This window comes from Mus musculus, chromosome 11, assembly GCF_000001635.26.
Source record: "Mus musculus strain C57BL/6J chromosome 11, GRCm38.p6 C57BL/6J".
NCBI lineage: Eukaryota > Metazoa > Chordata > Mammalia > Rodentia > Muridae > Mus > Mus musculus.
In genome coordinates this window covers 105,285,990-105,304,715 of record NC_000077.6, presented here as the reverse complement: position 1 = coordinate 105,304,715, position 18,726 = coordinate 105,285,990, and the positions used below count along the sequence as shown (strand labels likewise).

Below are 18,726 nucleotides of genomic sequence, written 5' to 3'. Positions count from 1 at the left end.
TGTAATCCCAGCCACTTAAAAGTCAGAGGCAGGCCAGGCAGTGGTGGCGCACGCCTTTAATCCCAGCACTTTGGAGGCAGAAGCAGGTAGATTTCTGAGTTTGAGGCCAGCCTGGTCTACAGAGTGAGTTCCAGGACAGCCAGGGCTATACAGAGAAACTCTGTATCGAAAAAAAAAAAAAAAAACAAAAACAAAAACAAACAAACAAGTCAGAGACAGGAGGGTTATTAGCCTGGGGTCAACTTGAGCTCCATAGTCAGAACCCAAAAGTGGGGGGTGGGGGTGGCAATGGTGTAAGGGGAAAGGTGAAGAAAACAGATGCTTTCCAGGAAAAAAAAAAAAAAAAAAAAACTAAGCCGGACATGGTAGCACATGCCTTCAATTCCAGTACCCAGGAGACCCTCATAGGTGGATCTCTGAATTCAAGACCAGCGTGGTCTACACAAAGAGTTCCAGGCCAGCCAGGGCTATATAGTGAGACCCATCTCAAACAAAAACAAACAAGCAAACAAACCAAATAAAAAAGGGTTGCTGGGGTCTTGGGTAACGTGACTGCACAGCTGGCAGAATGGCAGCTGCCACCCTTTGACCTAAAATGCAGATGTGTTTAAGGAAAAACCCTTCCACGGTAATCACGGCTCCTAAATAACATATAATTCAGTTTAGTGTACGAGAAACTGTTAAATTTGGGTGGCATTTTTCTATCTTATCTCCCCTAAATACCCAATATGATTATTGGGTATGCACATAATATACAAGTACAAACCACACATTCTAGAATCTTGGTTCTATTTCATTCTTCACTGAAAGTACTGGCTTTTAAAATATTTGTGGAGGAAAAAAAAAGTCAAACCATTTTTTATACCATAATTTGGGCTTCAGAGACGGCTCCACAGGAAAAGGCAAGACCGGTAACCTGAGTTCCACCCTCAGATACCACATGGAGGAAGGAGGGGATGGACTTCAGCAAGCTGCCCTCTATCCCTATGAAATCCCAAGCCACCCATTCTATTGTTGAGGGCCACTTGGGGAGTTTCCACTGGAGGCTAATAGTTTGGGCTTTTTGTTTGTTTTGAGACAGGGTTTTTCTGTGTATCAGTTGTTGTGAAACTCACTCTGTAGACCAGGTTGACCTTGAACTTGAAGAGATCCGCCTGCCTCTGCCTCCCGAGTACTGGGATTAAAGGCGTGCGCCACCACTGCCTGACTAGGTTGGGTTTTTGTGAATACTGCAGCTATAAGCTAAAAGCATCTCTGCTTTTTAACAAACAAACAAACAAACAAACAAACAAACGTAGTTTAAATCCCTTACATTATCTACGAAATACACTGAGGAAAAGGTGCCTGGTGAATGGAGCAGTCTGTGGCGACCGAGGATTGTCTCTGTCATCAGTCAGTCCACACAAAACAGGGGAACACACACACTGTCACATTTGTGACACACTGGAAGGACACATATCCATGCAGCTTTCCCCGAGATAATGTTTTAAGATGTACCCAGTAGTGGGTAAGTAATGTAGACAAGACAGCTGACCCAGAACTCTCAGGAATGCAGCACCAGGACAAACAGAGGAGCCAAGCAACATGGTCAGAGTAAAGGACGCTGGAGAACCATGACAGCTACATTTAAAACAGTCTTGAAAACCATTTATGGGGGAGCAAGCCAGTAAGCAGCACCCCTCCATGGTTTCCGCATCAGCTCCTGCCTCCAGGGTCTGGGGTTCCTGCTCTGACTTTCTCCAATGGTGAGCAGTGATGTGGACGTGTAAGGCAAATAAACCCCCCCCAAAGACCATTAATGGGGGCTGGGGGTGTGATTCAGTTGTTAGAGTGCTTGTCTAACATAAGGCCCTGGATCAATCGCCAGCATTGCATGAATTGGGGGTGCATGCCTGTAACTGGAGGATTGAGGGTTATCTTCAACAAGAGGTTTTCAGGCCAGCCTGGGCTACATGGAGCCAGTCTCAAAACACTGCATGACGGGGATGCAGAGAATTACTGTGAATTCAAGGCCACCTTAGGCTGCATGGTGAATTCAGTCTCCATAACAAGACCCTGTCTGGAAAGAAAGGGGGAGGGGAGGGAGGGAAGGAGGAAAGAACAACTGAACACAAGGAGAAAATGAAAAAAGAAATTAGTGGGAGCTATGTGTGGTAGCACGTGTCTCTCATCTGAACGCTCAGAAGGCAGAGGCAGAAGGACGGAGACTGTGAAGCCAGCCAGGTTATACAGTGAGATGAGACCTCAAACCAAACCAACCAAACGGGTACAAGTTGGGTGGGGTGCCATACACCTTTAACCTCAGCACTCAGGAAGCAGAGGCAAGCAGATCTCTGTGAGTTCCTGAGTTCCAGGTCAGCCAAGGCTACATCGGGAGACACCCTGTCACAAACAATAAAAACAAATGAACAAAAAGAACCCAACACACACAACTGGAAAATCCATGAACTACACACTAAAAAATAACCCCCACCTCTCCCATCAATCACTTACTAAGAAAATTACCTGAAGCAGTGGTCCCTACCCTGCCTAATGCTGTGGCCCTTTAACACAGTTCCTCATGTTGTGGGGACCCCCAACCATAACATTATCCCATCCATCGCTACTTCATAACTGTAAATTTGCCTGTTATTAATCATAATGTAAACATCTAGTATGCAGGATATCTTATCTATCTGTGGCCCCAGAGGGTTGAGACCCACTGCTCTATGGGCTTGTCTACAACTGGATCTTCTGGAGACACTATCCTAATTGAGGCTCCTTCCTCTCAGATGACTTTAGTTTGGGTCAAGTTGACAAAACTATCTAGTACAGATATTTTCACATGTAGCCATAACCCGAGAAATAGTCTGCCTTTTGGACCCTCTTCTTTGCAAGCTGCTGCATGAAACTGGAACTCATTCATTCACACAGAACCAAACGTTTGTGTGCTTACTCTTTAATACACTTATCTGCGTTTTTCTAGGGATTTTAGAGGTGTCTTTTAGCTGCCATGAAAGTGTCTATTCCTACTGGAGATCTCAGAGCAGCGTGATGATACCTTCTTTTCTTCTTCTTCTTCTTCTTCTTCTTCTTCTTCTTCTTCTTCTTCTTCTTCTTCTCCTTCTCCTTCTCCTTCTCCTTCTCCTTCTCCTTCTCCTTCTCCTTCTCCTTCTCCTTCTTCTCCTCCTCCTCCTCCACCTCCTCCTTCTCCTTCTTCTTCCTCTTCCTTCTTCTTCCTCCTCCTCCTTTGTCTTCTTCTTCATCTTCTTCGTCTTCCTCCTCCTCTCTTTTCATGTTTTTTGAGACAGTGTTTCTTTGTGTAGCCCTTCCTGGCTGTCCTAGAATTGGAACTTTATGTAGACCAGGCTGGCCTCAAACTCACAGAGATCCCCCTGCCTCTGCTACCTGAGTGTTGGGCATGCACCACCACTGCCCAGCTACTTTCTTTTTTCATTGAATGAAATGTATTTTATAAATCTCACATAAAACTAGTGAACATCTGACTGTTTGTTTTGGGCGTGTGTATGTTTCTGTGTACACACATGTGTGTGTATGAACATGTGTACATGTGCAAGCCACAGATTCATATTGTTTGTCTTCCTCAATGGCTTTCTTTCTGGGTCCTCTGCAAGAACAGTCAGTACATGCTCTTAGCCACTGAGCCATCTCTCCAGCTCCAAGACCCAATTAAATTTCTCGTTATCTTTGTACCTTCTACATGACAGCATATATCATCTGACTGTCTTCAGGAATAATTAGCTGCAAATTGAAATTAAAGTTCCTTTTTCTTTTTCCGGTGGGAGGTGCAGAGCTGAGGGTTGAACCCAGGACCTTTCACATGCTAACCATGTCTTTCACTACTGAAATCTCCGCTCCCAGCATCCAGAGCGTCACATACACTAACCATGTCCCCCACCACTGCACTGCTGGCCCCCAGAGCTTTCTAATTGTAAAATCCAGTTGTCTCAACTACATTCAAAAGTAAAAAGCTCATTTTTCTATCAAAGTGCTGTTTCTGGTGTGTCCCACATTACATTTCTACAACAGCTTAAAGCTCTAAATTCTGGGGACTACCCTCCTCCGTTGGACTTTCTACAGTTCATTTAACCAGATGCCATCTGTTTTTCATGACCATGACATCATCTAAAACGTCCCTTATTGTCTTTGGAACACTTGTCTGCTTGCTTTCATTGTTTCCAACTCAATAACTATTTCCTAAATGCCACCGTGTCATAGGCACTGAACCCGTGCAAGGACTAAGGAGCTGAGAGGTAGCTTGGATGCAGGAGTGTATATGCTTAGATGCTCAAGGCCCTTGGAGAGACTCCCAGGACCCTCTTCCCCCAAACAGAACACCCTGCCGAGAAAGGTAGGAGAGAACTGGTCACACAAAGGCTGGAGGTGGGGTGGGGGGATGGGAGCTGTAAATAATCAGGAGGCTTCTTGCTGAAGGCAACGTCCAGCCTGCGCCACGCGTGCTCAAGTATGAACTAAGCAGAGAGAGACAGACCTGCAGGAAGCTGGTGCCACGGGTGCTGAGGAAAGCAGGTATGGTGGCTTTTATGGGCAGCACCCAGTATTCCTGGGATGGCCTTGGGTTTAGCACAGCCCACTGGAGGGCAGCTCCCTAAGTACGGAAGGACATGAGATCCTGCAGAGGGGAGTGTGGTAAACATAGGCCTGAGGGAGGCAGGGCCACTAGGGTCGGGTAAGCCCTTCCCCAGTTTGGTTTAAATTTACTTTTAGAAAGTCACCGGGCTTTGAGTTGCTTATTGGCTTTTAGTGGAACCAAATGCAAAGGGTCCAGGGGCTTTGGACATGGCTCAGTGAGTAAAGGGCTTGCTGCCCAAGCATGGGGTCCTGAGTTTGGATGCCCAGTGCCTATGTAAAAAGCTGGCTGTGGAGTGGTGGTGTACCTGCCATCCAGTGCTGGAGGGAGGGGTGGGGACACTGGTCAGCAAGCCTAGCCAATGGTGAGCTGCAGGTTCGGTAAGAGACCTTGCCTCAAAAAGTAAGGTAGAGCCAAATAAGTGCACGGCCTTAAAACCCTGCACTCAGGCAGAGGCAGAGGCAGAGGCAGAGGCAGAGGCAGAGGCAGAGGCAGAGGCAGAGGCAGAGGCAGAGGCAGAGGCAGAGGCAGAGGCAGAGGCAGAGGCAGAGGCAGGGGGGTCTGTGATTTTTGAGACCAGCCTGTTCTATAGAATGAGTTCCAGGAAGGTTAAGGCTACACAGAGGAACCTTGTCTCAAAAAGCCAAAAACCACAAACAAACAAACAAATTTCTCCTTTCTTAAAGTAGATTTATTTATTTTTTATCTCATGTGGATGAGTGTTTGCCTGAATGTATGGATGGATACCACATGTGTGCCTGGTGCCCATGGAGGCCTGAAAAGGACACTAGATGCCCCTGGAAACTGTTACTACAGATGGTTGTGAGCCACCTGACATGGGTGCTGGGAACCACACCTGGGTGATCTAAAAGGAACAGTGAGTGCCCTTAACCATGCTGAGCCATCTCTCCAGCCCAGGCCCTTATCATATTTAAGCCCCTTGATATTCACAGGGTTTTTTTTTCTTATTAGTAATAAAAACAGCAATAGCTTAGGATACCAAGAGCATAGGATGTATATCTCAGACATCCATCATGTGACTTGTGTTCGACTCTCATGCAATACCCTACAAGGTGGACTGTTCTTTTTCTCATGTGTCAAAAGGAGAGAGCAGAGTCTTTTAATTAATTCTGGTCTCAAGGATTCTTCCCCATTAATAAGTCCAGAGGATTGAGGAAGAAAGGAAACAAGTTAGACCACACCTACCCCCCCTGCCTCAGTCTACATGAGACCACACCAATGACCCTCTTTCAAACACCCCTTGGGGGTCAGAGAAACCTTGTTTAGAGTCTCCTTGTAGAAACTATATAGCTTGAACCTAAAGTGTCCCACAAGGCTCCATGTGTTATAGTCTTATGGGCTGTGGGGAGTTGCTAAGACACTGAGGTCTCAAACCTAACCCACGGATTGATTCTTGCTGAATTCACCCTATTGATAACCTATTAGAAGTGGAGTCTTGCTGAAGGAAGTTGCACCTGGTCCTGGCCCTCTTCTCTCGGCTTTTCCAGCTGCCGAGAAGGTAGTGGTTTTTAATCACATCCTCCGTATGACTTTTGACCTTGCGTCAGGTTCAACGCAACTAGACTGTGCGACCACAGGTTGGTCCCCTGAAACTGCTGACCAAAGTAATTTTCCTTTCTTTGTGTCAGGTGTTTGTTACAGCAATGAAAAAACCAACGCAACCATCCTGGATACAACTCTTTGACGAGCTTCCTGGGAAATCCAAGAGGCACGGCCCTTCGCTGTTCTAAGGTTCTGGCGGTTGTTTTCACTCCTAGGTATCCTGAAGATACTAGAGTCTTAAAGGAAAGCTCAGGAGCCGGTTAGGCCAAGGGAAGGAAGGACCTACTTGGTAGAAGGTACAGTGAGCAAAGGTCTGGCAGTGGAGTGTGGAGCAGAGCATGCCGGGAAGGTGAAGGAGGAGGAGTGGGGCCAGGGTGCTGGAAAGGAGTTGAGGTTTCACAGCTGTCTCCTGGAGGGTGTGATACACAGCCAGAGGAACTGAAGTAGGCAGAGGTCATCAGAAAGCATGGGTCAAGTCTGTGGAGGGTCTAGACCTTTATTTTTGAATGTAATCTAATTTCCAGGAGTCTGGGTGTTTGCCTTACACGTATGTCTGTGCACCATGTATATTCTCGGTGCCCTGAGAAGTGTTAGATTCCCTGGGACTGGAGCTACAGACAGTTGGGAGCTGCCATGTGGGTGATGGGAATCAAAACCAGGTCCTCTTAACCCCAGAGCATCTTTGCAGCTCTGAGGAGCTGTACTCTGAAGGTGCAGAGAGAGGAGAGTGGCCCTGAGACTAAATGTAGACAGGAACCAACAATTAGGGCACCCACTGCAGCCCATGGTGTGCCGTCTGGAGGAAGCAGTCCAGTCTGTTTCCTGGGTGGTTGGAGCAGGCTGTCCCCAGCATTTCCTGGGCCACAGATATCACTGTGCAAACCCTCCTCTAGCCTACTGAGGAGTAACTAGAATCTACAGAGCTCAGGGCAACTTCTAAGACCCATGTCACCACTCCAGTGACCCATCCCACCCAGATTTATAGGACTCAGTCGTAGGAAAGGGGCTCTCCACATCTTGTGAAGAGCTAAAAAGATACTTTTCCTGTCAGTGATACTGAAGCCCCCCAAGTCCAGGGAGACCCCCATGGAGGTGCCAGGCAAGGAGTTATATTCAAAGGAAGAATATCTATCTATCTATCTATCTATCTATCTATCTATCTATCTATCTATCTATCTATCTATCTATCATCTGTCTGGTTTTTCAGGACAGGGTTTCCCCAGGACAGACAGACAGGGCTACACAGAGAAACTGGACTCTGTAGACCAGGCTAGCCTCAAACTCAAAGCGGTTTTGCCTCTGCCTCCGGAGTGCTGGGATTAAATATGTGAGACCACCACCACCACCGCACAGCCTGGAAGAATAGGTCTTAGCCAGGCAGTGGTGGTGGTGGTGGTGGCGCACGCCTTTAATCCCAGCACTTGGGAGGCAGAGGCAGGCAGATTTCTGAGTTTGAGGTCAGCCTGGTCTACAGAGTGAGTTCCAGAACAACCAGGGCTACACAGAGAAACTCTGTCTTGAAAAAAACCAAAAAAAAAAAAAAAAAAAAAAAAAAGAATAGGTCTTAGTCATCTTGAGCTCATCACTGTACAGGGTCAGTAAAGATGAGGAATGAATGAATGAATGAATGAATGAATAAAAAAATGACTATGTGGATGAAATTCCTACCTCCACGAGCTGGGGTGCCTGGCTGCGGCTTCTTCAGGCATTTGGCAATTATTTGCCAATGCCTCCTTGGAGGGAAACATCTCAAGGACCCAAGGGCAAGGAAGAGGGAACTTAGTCTCTGCCTCCGCGGGCCCATGGAGATGTACAAGAACCAAGTGCCCAATCGCTGACAACAGAGAGCTGTCCCAGCCACTCTCTTCTTCACTGTCCCTTCCAAGAGGACATGTGGGCGGGTGTTCTGTTTGGGTATAAAAGCTTGGTCGTCAGTACATTGTTTGCAGTTAGTCTTTTGATTAGATCATAATGGATGAACCGTTATAATGACGGGGTCTTAATGGCATATTGGGCAACCAGGAAGTAGAGCCTGGTTGGAAGAAGTAGGTCGCTGGAAACTTGTCTTTGAAGTGTGTACCGTTTCCTTGGTGCCTCCCGGTCTTCCTGGCTGTCTTTCTCTGCGCCATGACCCTTGGTTAAGCTTCTGCCTCCTCACAGGCTTAGGGCCATGGAACCAGCTGACTTCAGGCTGAAGTCTCTAAACCGAGTGCCAAAATAAACCCTTCTTCCCTTATAAGTTGCTTAGATGAGACAACTGAGTCGCAGTGATAAGCTAGCTAACACCCAGGGTGGTGTAGGCGTAGGGCTCGCCTGCAATGGTCCTGATTTCTGCAGTGCTTTTGTTGTGGCTTGGTGCTGCTAGGTTTAGGTGCTCTGGCCTCATCTGCAACGGAGTCCTGTTCACCGCTTTCTAGTGGTGCGATCTTGACAAACCAAGAACAGCTCTAACATTTGACTCCCAGGGGCTAAGATGAGATCTGCCCAGGGCTAGGAGATTTGAGGAACTTTTACTGCTGTTACTTTCCCCACCCTCATGCTTAAACCTGCAACGAATGCAAAGACCCTAAGAAGTGCAGGCCTTTTTGGTCACACCAACTGTGGGCCTTGGACTTCTCTGGTGCGAGCACAAGCTTCCTGCTCCCCTGTGTGCAACCATCACCTTGCCCAGGTAAACTCAGAATAGAAGAGAAACCTGGTACGAAACACAGCAACCCCGAAGGAGCACTGTGACCCTGGCAGCTTGCTTGAGCCAGGTAGGTGGAGTTTTATGGAGGAGGACGGTGCTCAGGGCTTTTTGCCTGGTCAGGAGCTGGGGAAACGTACAGTGGTTTGTCCAATTGCTCTGGTAGCAGAGACAAAACCCGACACCTCTCAGAGGGAATGCCAGCCATCTTTGTCTGACTTTTAGACAGAAGTCCTTCCCCACAGGAGGACTTCCCAAGTTTCCCTCACCGTTCCACCTAATAGCAGATCCCTCTGTTCTAATCCATAGCTCATTTTGTAAGAAACCTCCAGCTCGTCAGAGCTCCACAGCCAGCCCGCAGGTGGGATCTTCATGGGGCCTTCCAGGCACCTGACCAGGTTCCTTCACCTTTTCCTCCAGAAACCCAAGAAGCTTCCACAAAATATTCAACGGCGGCGACACCTTTCTGACCTGCTCTCCCTCCTCTGGCCCTCCCTGCTCCCTCCAGAGAGCCTCTCCCCCTTGGACCACATTCTCTCCTGTTTCTGGTCATTTACCATCCTTGGTCCCAGCCTTTCACTTTCTAGATGTGCCCAAAATAAATCATCAGACTCCTCTTAAGACTCTATTTTGTACTCTGCAAAATGGGTCCAGCAATACCTACTTCTTTGGGTTATCATCAGAATTGAATGAGAAAGTGGATGCTAAGCACTTGCTTCCAGGCTGAGATGACACTCGCCCACAGAGCCTTTACACCCCACTAGCGGTTCAACCTGTGTCATCCTCCTGAAAGACTTCCGGTTCCCCTGAGACACATCTTAACTCTTAACACTTGACTCAGTGCTGTACACAGGGAGAGTATACCAGCAACACAGCAAAAGCACATTTTATGGGGTCACAGAAGAAGTAAAGATGAATTCTGACACCCTATGTTAAGAATCCTTTCAGTCCTTTCACCTCTGATCCCCAAGAAGAGCGGCCATTCCTCATCCAGAGTCCACTAGACTTCCTTTCCTCTTGGTGATCAGGAAGGTGCCAGCCCAGCCCCCTCCCCCCACTTCCCACCCCTGGGGTGCCTTTCAACTCCTACCTCCCACAAGCACTTCTACCTAGAGCCACAGGTTCCCCATGGTGAAACTTGCAGAGTGCTTGCCCCTTCCATCAGGTTCTAGCCCAGCCTCCCAGATGAGGGGCCCATGGAAGATGGCAGGGTAGGGTCGGTCAGTGCTGTGTTTGTTCGGTGACAGGGAAGTTGTGTGGTTTTTACCCTCCTGTTCAGTTGCTTTAGCGAAAAGCCCCTCTCCCCCACCCCCTCTCCCCCACCCCCACTCCCAGCTCCGTGAATCCAGGCTGGGCTTCTTCAGGGCTCAGGAGGGTGATCCAGGCCACACAGCAGCCCAGACATGGGCATTTTGTGTGTAGGACAGTCTGAGAGAGCAGGGAGGGACAGAAGCAGAGACCAGGAAGCCCAGGGACACTGTAAGCCTCCTTTTCCTCCCTGACTGGGCCCCTCATCAGGCATCTCCACCCCCCTGTCAAAAGCTCCCTGGGGGAAAGACCAAGTCAGCGCTCTGGCCCAGCTCTTTCCCAGGGCCTGGCGTTAAAACCCAAGCTAAGGCTCTTGGAATTGGCTGTCCTTTCCCTCCTCCCTCGAATCCTGCAGTCCCGTGTCCTATACAGAGGAACAAGGCTCTGGCAAGAACCCCGGGAGGTGAGGGGCACGCTGATGCTACCAAGCTACAAGGGGCTCCGGCTTGCTTCCTGTGTATGCAGGCTTCAGATCCAGGTGGGAGGGAAGGGCAGAGGAGGCTCCTATGTAACTGTGGGTCACCCTGACCCTACCTTTCCCCTCAGCAAATGCCCACAGCACACCAGGCCACCGCAAAGGCCTCAGACTCTTCAGGGGGCCCTCTAGTCCTAGCACAAAGCTGCAGCTGCTGTCCCATCCCTTTCCGCTGACCCAGCCCCCAATTAAACATAAAAAGGGGATGTGGAGGCAACACCCAGCACATTTTTTAAAATTCTGAGTGCCTCTGCCCCCCAAGATCTACCCTATCAATGTTTATGAGTGTTCAGGTTCTTGTCGAGGGACCTGTCTGACCTCACATTTCAGATAGTTCTAAAATAACGACGACGACGACGACAACAACAACAACAACACAACAACAAAAAAAAACATACAGAAAAGAGAAGGGTGCAGTTTGGGGGGCTTGTGTGGTTGGTCTTCTGTGGGTTGTGGTTTGTATCTTTAGAAACTCTTTTGCACCAAAGACTGTCCACTCTGGAGAAGTGCCAATTTGATCAGAATTGAACACACAAAGTGAGAAACGAACACACACACACACACACACACACACACACACACACACACACACGCACGCACGCGCATTCGGTTCTCCTGGCACAAAACTGTTCCACAGGGTTACGATCGAACGGTGCATAAGTCCTCTGCCACAAGCTGTCCTTAAAGACCAAGTAAGAAAACATAAAGACCCCATTGCCAGACGCTGAACAGACTGACCCCTCACGTACAGAGTAAGAAACAATGCGCCTCTGGCTCTCTGGTTGTATATCAAGGTACCCAGACCAGCGCGGGGCGAGCGCCGGGGGTCCGGGTGGCCCGGACACCAGCCCTCCCTCTCCCTCCCAGGCCGCGGTGCCTTGGCTCCCCTCCCCCGCCGCCTGCCACATCTGGTTCCACTCAGGTCCTCCCCCACCTCCAGGCGCGCTCCTCCTCCCATCTCCTCCCTTGCTCCCAGAAAAGTGGAGACGAATTTAAAAAATCCAGTCACACACACACACACACACACACACACACACACACACACACACACGCACACACACGCGTGCGCGCGCACACACACACACACACACACACGCACGCACGCACTTCTTCAGAAAAGATGGGAGAAAAAAAGGAGGGAAAAGTCAAGAGGCCCGACTCCCGAAGTTGGCCAAGTTGGCAGCGCCTTACCCAGGAGGGCGGCGGCGGAGTCCGCCGGGTGGCCGAGACGCAGTCCCCCGAGAAGCAAGACGCAGCGCAGCAGGTGACGAGGCCAGGGCGCGAGGGCAGGTCGGATGGGTACCATCCCTGCGGCGCTCGGAGGACGAGAGTACGGAGGGCGCACGGCAGGGCTGCGTGCAGAGACAGCCCTAGCGCTGTGCTCAGATGACCGCCGGCGAGGGGATCGCATCCTCCTCCGGGTCCGGACGAAGTGATGCCTCCCGGAGAGGAGGAGGGAGGAGGCAGGCCCCGCAGAGGGAGGGCGGAGGGAGGAGCGCAGAACCCTGGAGGAGGGTTTGAGGGGCAGAGGGGAAGGGAAGCGGGCAGCGTGGGAGGGGACGGAGGAGGCGCGGGGGCGCAGGGCTGGGGACCCGGCCGCAAGGGAGTGCGTGTCGGGAGGGAGAGGAGGCGAAGGCTGGAGAAGAGGATCAGCGAGGTCCACAAGGATCCCAGTGTGCGCTCTTTATCTTCCCCTATTCTGCTTCTTAATTCCTTCCCGCCTTGTCTACCCTCTCTTTTCAGACCGGGCCTGGAGCCCCAGACGCTGCGTCACAGCTTCTCCTGCTGGCGCGAGAGGCGAAGCAACTGCAAAACTTTCCGCAGAACTTCACCGCGTGGCGAAGCCTGGGCTGCTGCGAGGCCTGGCCAGCCGAAGGATGGGATGCGCGACTGACTCAGGTGGCCAGTCTTGGGCCCCCAGCATCCCCTCCATCCAGCCTCTTCTGCCAGGTTTTAGGCGCTGAGCATCAGCTATTTCCTTTCCTAAGACCCCCCTCCCCTATTTCTGATGGGGAAGAGGAGGAGCTCAGAACTCCGCGCCACCCGTGCGGAGGTTGGGGGAGGGGAAGGTAGAGCTCCTGTTGCTTGTGAGCAGCGCAAACAATTCTTGATCATCTTGTTTCAGCATGTGTGACTCCTGTGTCAGTGTCCCTGGCACAAAGAATGTAACACTTGAGTTGATAGGGGCCGCTGTATCCAGAGACCTGGGACAAAAGCGGTCCACTGGATGTCCCAGAAGACCTACATCATTCCCACCAGCTGGGCTGCTGGCCGGTAGCAAAGAACAAAACGGAAATTTCATGAAGACAATCCAGTTACTTAGCATTATGCAACAGGTCAGATGGCAGAGCAAAGCACTGGGCTGAGAATCTGGATTTTGGAGAGCAGCCGACACCTAACCTCTGATTTCCCAGTCTTGAAAGTGATGCTTGGGAGCTCCAGCTGAGAACAGGCTTGAGATTTCTGGAGTCCAACAGCACAAAGCAGACTCACCTTCTCCCATCACAAGAGATCAAAACACTGTAAAACTGTAATATAAGTTTTATTGTTTCCTGGACTGGCCACTGAGGGGCTTTTTTTTTTTTTTTTTTTTTTTTTTTTGAAATAACAAACATGACTTTTCATGACTCCTGTTGTAGGTACTCTTTCTGTATCTCTGCAATAAAGGCTCTGCTCCAGGGAGGCTCCACCTTAGCCCTTCTGAACTCTGCCAACTGAGATTCTTGGCTTAATATAGCCCACTGATTGCAGGTCCCCAAAAGGAGCACCTGCAGGCCCCTGGAAAGGTTCTGCTAGCCACAGCCCTGACTGTCAGCCAAGTGAACAAAACCCCTTACCCTAAGGCTAACTTGAGCAGGGTTGCAGATTGGCTTCTGGAAAGTGTTCACAGCTTCACTGGCCCCATGGAGCCTCTCTTCTTGGTTTGACATGTCTTGGGATCCTAAGGTCCTGTACACAGCTGGCTATGCTAGGGCTGTCTTCTCCTGACACCTCCCTCCTTACAAGTCTTGTCATCCTTGAGGGATTTGAGAACCTGCCAGCTATGGATGAGCTGCACTTCCCTATCTGAGCAGCCTAAATACAGGATGCTTCTGGGACAGAATCAATCGGATCCCTCTTCCACCAGCCAGGGCAGGTTTTGGTACTACCCAGCTGGCAGAGTAAAAGCCAACACTGGGACATCACACAACTGTGACATGGCTCCAGCCAGTTGCTCACACAAGACCCACTGTGTGTTCACACACACTATCAGTCCTCCCCTGTCCCCTCACCAAACATCATCTTGTGCCAACCGCCATGAAAGCAAAGACAAACTAACACACTTGTAGTTCTGCGACTTTCATTTGATGGGAGAAATAAACTTTTGGCCATAGCCAAGGCTGAGAAGAGTCTGCTGGGGGGTGGAGGAGGGGAGCTGGGAGGTATGGAGTGCTAGCAGAGTCTTGTTCAAGGCCCTCAAGTCTGTCCTAGTCAGGGCTGCTTACTATGTACTGCCTACTGGCCACATCTACCCAGGTCCCTGTCCATGACTACCATCTGGCTTAGATCTCGGGCAGAGAGCTGGGCCAAAACTGGACAACTCCACAGTGACTTCTGGCCCAGTCCTCCATTGCAAAAAGGTCCTGTGAGGCCAACCGTGGTGGTACATGGCTGTAATTCCAGCACTTGGGAAGCTGAGGCAGGAGGACTGCCTAGCGTTCGGGGCCATCCTGGACTATATATATATAGCAAATTTCAGGCCACCTGGGCTATAGTGTGAAGCCTGTCTCAAAACAAACCCAACTCAGGATCTAGAACTCATCCAAAGCTGAGAGGTTGCCTCCCTGTGCTTCTACAGCCAGCTAGGAGGTGAAGAAGCTCAAAGGCCACCCAGCCTGGCACACACCGCAGCAAACAGCATTGAAAAGGTTCCTCTCTTAAATATGGACGGCGACTGCCCTCTGACCTCCACATGCATGCTCCACAAAGCAATCTCCTCCAGCAGCTCTACACAGGCAGGCTACCTCCTCCCCAGCACAGAGGAGAGGGTCCCAAAGGGACTGGGCTAAAGGGACAAGAAGCTTTGCTGGAGACAGCTCTAAACTGTCCACATTTGGCTCCAGGTTGTGCAGTTTTAGGGACTTTATCAGTCACCTAAAGGACCATCTCTTCCCTATCTGTTACTGGGGAGCACTTTGGCATTTGTCATCTCTTGGCTAACCTCATGGCCACTGAGAATTCTGTCAGCTGTCCTAGGTCTTTCCCCTCTCCCTGGAAGGTCTCCCTGTCTGTCTCTCCCAGGTTCAGCCTGGAAAGAGTTTGTTAGTGTACACTGCTCTTTTGACTCCCAACCTGCCTTTTAGCTCCCAGAAGCTAAGAGATGGTTGCAGCCCCTTCCAGGATGCAGGAGGTACAGACTTCCTCCCCAAATCTAGGAGTCCAGTCTGACTTCCAGGAGTTTGGGACACAAACGCCTACTTAAGAGAAGCCACAGGAATGTTGCCAGCTGTCGGCAGGGCCCTGGAGTTAAGTTCAGAGCAGACAGACTGGACTGGGAGCCCCGGCTGCCACAGGATTCAAAATGCCTGCCTCTCAGGCATCCTTGCTGTTAGCTCTGCCTAAGCAGAAGCATGCTGGTAATGGAGTTCAGAGAAGGATGGAGGTTCTCCTGAGGAACCACAGCAAGGATCCTGTCCAAGCAAGGCTGGGCCCAGTCCCTCCAACAGTGGCCCAGAAGTGGGTAAAAAGAAAAGTTCAAAATGCTGAACTGTCCCAATCCACCCTTGGCCTTTGGTGGAGTTGAGCCCTAGACCACGAGGAGCCAATGGCTGTGTCGAGCTGGCCCAGCCCACTGCAGCCCTTCCCCAGACTCCACTGCAGCAGCACTGTCACAGTGAGCTGGCACCTGGGGAGTTCTGTTCTGTTTCCTAGGTGTTTACTGGGTGCAAATGCATGCGAGCTAAGCACCGTTCTGTGCACTGTGGACTGGGCTGAGCTGGTAGGTATATCAGGCTGTGGGGTGCCATCCATGAACCTTTTTTTTTTCTTTCTATTGTGTTCTTGAGATTTTTATTTGTAGCCAGGTGTAGTGATGCATGCCTTTAACTCCTGTGCTCAGGAGGCAGATGCAGGCAGATCTTTGAGTTAAAGGCCAGCCTGGTCTACAAATCAAATTCCAAGACAGCTAGAGCTGCATAGTGAGACCCTGTCTCAAACAAAACAAAATAAGAAATAATGATAATTTTTATTTTTTATGTGTACGAATGCGAATGTTTTGCTTTTGTGTGTATATGTGTGTGTGTGTGCGTGTGTGTGTGTGTGTGTCTGGTTCCTGTGGTGGGCAGAAGAGGGGATCAATACCCTTGGATTAAAATGACAGACAACTGTGAGTCTCATGTGGATGCTGGGAATTAAACCTGTATTCTATGTGCTCTTTCTTACCTGCTGAGCCATCTCTGGAGCCCCTTTGCTTTTGGTTTTGAGACTGGGTCTCACTATGCGGCTCTGGCTGGCCTGGACCCCAGAGATCCACTAGGCTCTGCCTCCCAAGTACTGAGACTAAGGGGAGCACCACCACTGCTGGCAACTTCCAGGAATCTGAACAAGACTGCTATTCAGGACCTGACCTAGCCACCCAGGCTCTCCACTCAGTTCCTGACTACAGTATGCCCCTAATATGCTCTCTTAGGTCCTTGGTCTTACCACTGAGGTTGCGCTTTCACAGGCCCTTGGCAGGCTGGACCACCTGCATTTCTCCAGCAGGCAGTGGTGCAATTACGGTACAATCAAACAGCTTGGTGGATGAAATAAGGACAAGAAGGCTAACGCATCCCCAGAGCCCAGAGGTACCACTTAAGCTCCCAGCATCCTCTCAGCTCAAGTACGAATTCATCATATTCCTGAGCCCTCGCATTTGATAGACATAGGTTTCTACACAGATGTGTCAGATGTGTTAGAAATGTACCCATGTGGCATCTGTGGCACTTTCACTTGTAGAGTGGTGACCTGAGTGACTGATGACACAAAGCCCTACTGTCACTTTCATCCCAGTTGTAAGCCTAGGCAGATTTTGTCTGGCTAACACAATGGTCTGCATGTTCCCTTAACTAACAGTCAGGACAATCCCCTACAGGTCAACTTCATCTACACAACTCCTCTTTTTATGTATGTGTATGCACATACATAAAATAAGTAATTCGTTTTTATTATTTTTATGTATGAGTACACTGTAGCTGTCTTTAGACACACACCAGAAGAGTGCATTGGATCCCATTACAGATGGTTGTGAGCCACCATGTGGTTGATGGGAATTGAACTCAGGACCGCTGGAAGAGCAAGCAGTCAGTGCTCTTAACCGCTGAGCCATCTCTCAACCCAAATTAAAAAAAAAAAAAAAAAAGACTTCCTAGGAGAGGTTCTGTCAGTTTGACAGTTTGACTAACACTAACAAACATGGGCATGGAACCCTCCTGTTGAGGTTGTAGGAAGCTCTAAAGCATTAGTTCTCAATCTTCCTTCTAATGCGGCCTGTTTATAGCAGTTCCTCATGTTGTGGTGACCCCCCCCCCCAATAAAAATTATTTTCATTGCTACTTTAAAACTGTTTGCTTCTGTTATGAATTATAATGTAAATATCTGATATGCATGTTATCTGGTATGTGACCCCTGTGGAGATAACCCCAGGTAAAGAACCAATGCGTCTGCAGACATGGACTGGGAGGTAGTGGTACACACCTTACATCTCAGCACTCAGGAGGCAGAGGCAGGTGGAGCTCTTGAGCTCAAGGCCAGACTGGTCTACAGAGCTCCAGTGCAGCAAGGGCAACACAGAGAAACCCTGTCTTGAAAAGAAAAAACAGAGCCAAACCAAACCAACAACAACAAAAAGATGCTATAGACACACAGAGCCATGGATTCTGGAACTAATTTGGAGGGGCACACCTCTCTTATCTTCCAGGAGCAAAACCTTACCATAGGGCATTGGCACTGGGCTATAAGCAGCTCAGGTTAAGGAAAGGGCCATTCTAACATGTGTGTGTGTGTTTAAGAGGGGTGGGGGGAGAGCAAGTGCACATACTTGTTCTGTGACCATGTCCTCTAGAGATTTTGTTGACAGAAACGGCAACTAGCCATACCTGGTGTTCATTGCCCCACTCCCTACCATACCACCATCAAGCTTACAGAAAAAAAAAACAAAAAAGACCCCAAAACAAACAAACCACTGTGTATGGAACAAACCCGTGTATGGAACCCAGGTTAGCATTAGGTATATTCTTCAGTTGCTCTCCAACTCTTATTTTGTGGCAGAGTCTTACTATGTAGCCCTGGCTTAGCTAAAACTCTTTATAGACTAGGCTGGTCTCGAACTCTTGAGATCCACCTATCTCCGTCTTCCAAGTTGGGATTCTAGGCTATGTGGGAACTGGGAATCTAAACTCAGGTCCTCATGTTTGCCTCATAAACACTTTACTAATCAAGGCCCTATCACCTCCTAATCTATACGCAAGATAACAAGACAAAGCAAGATAGCAAGTCTGAGGAAGTAATATCCATATAAATCAAAGCTGAGAGGGCTGGATACTAGAAAACACTAATGGAGTTCTAAGAGTCACATTTTCTTTCTCTTCCAGCCAACCCAGCACTGCAGAGGCAGTCTGGGCAGCACTTCATTGTAGTCCTGACAACCACTAGCCAGGAGGGAGAGGAAGGGTTGGAAAAAACATGGCAGAATTAGGATTGATAGAGATTAGGATAAACGTTCATGTCTGTCTGTCTGTCTGTAAGCCCATGTGCTACTCTGCCTACACCCACCTCTGTGCAAACATAGCACTCCCTGAATCCAGTTCCAAAAGATTTAACCTGTAGTAACCTTCCCAGTTACTTCAGCTCTATCTTTTGCATGTCAGCAAATGGCTCTCGGCTTCACTTTCCTACTCTGCAACAGTACTATTGAGCCCCTTCTATAAGGCCCCCTGCTCCTCCTCCCCTATGCAGTCTCCAAGGGAAGAAAGCTTGATGCTAGCAGACCTGGGGTTAACAGTCTTCTCACTGGACACTTAACTACCACACCCATAGGCCTGACCCAGGGCCAGATGGGTGCGGCTGGGCCGGCCGCTCTCTGAC

The 18,726-nt window shown here is 49.5% G+C and overlaps 1 protein-coding gene across 2 annotated transcripts in view; it reads right to left on the bottom strand.

The window, feature by feature from the left end:
* The window catches only part of Mrc2 (mannose receptor, C type 2), a 59,054-nt gene extending 46,431 nt beyond the window's left edge, over positions 1–12,623 (bottom strand). The window contains exon 1 of one of the 2 annotated variants that reach the window (XM_006532406.4): positions 11,815–12,623. In XM_006532406.4, coding sequence (XP_006532469.1) covers positions 11,815–12,034 — 220 coding nt within the window. In that variant the 5' untranslated portion in view covers positions 12,035–12,623. The remainder of the gene's footprint in view (positions 1–11,814) is intronic. The other variant, NM_008626.3, reaches the window with a different exon arrangement.
* Positions 12,624–18,726: the final 6,103 nt, after the last annotated feature.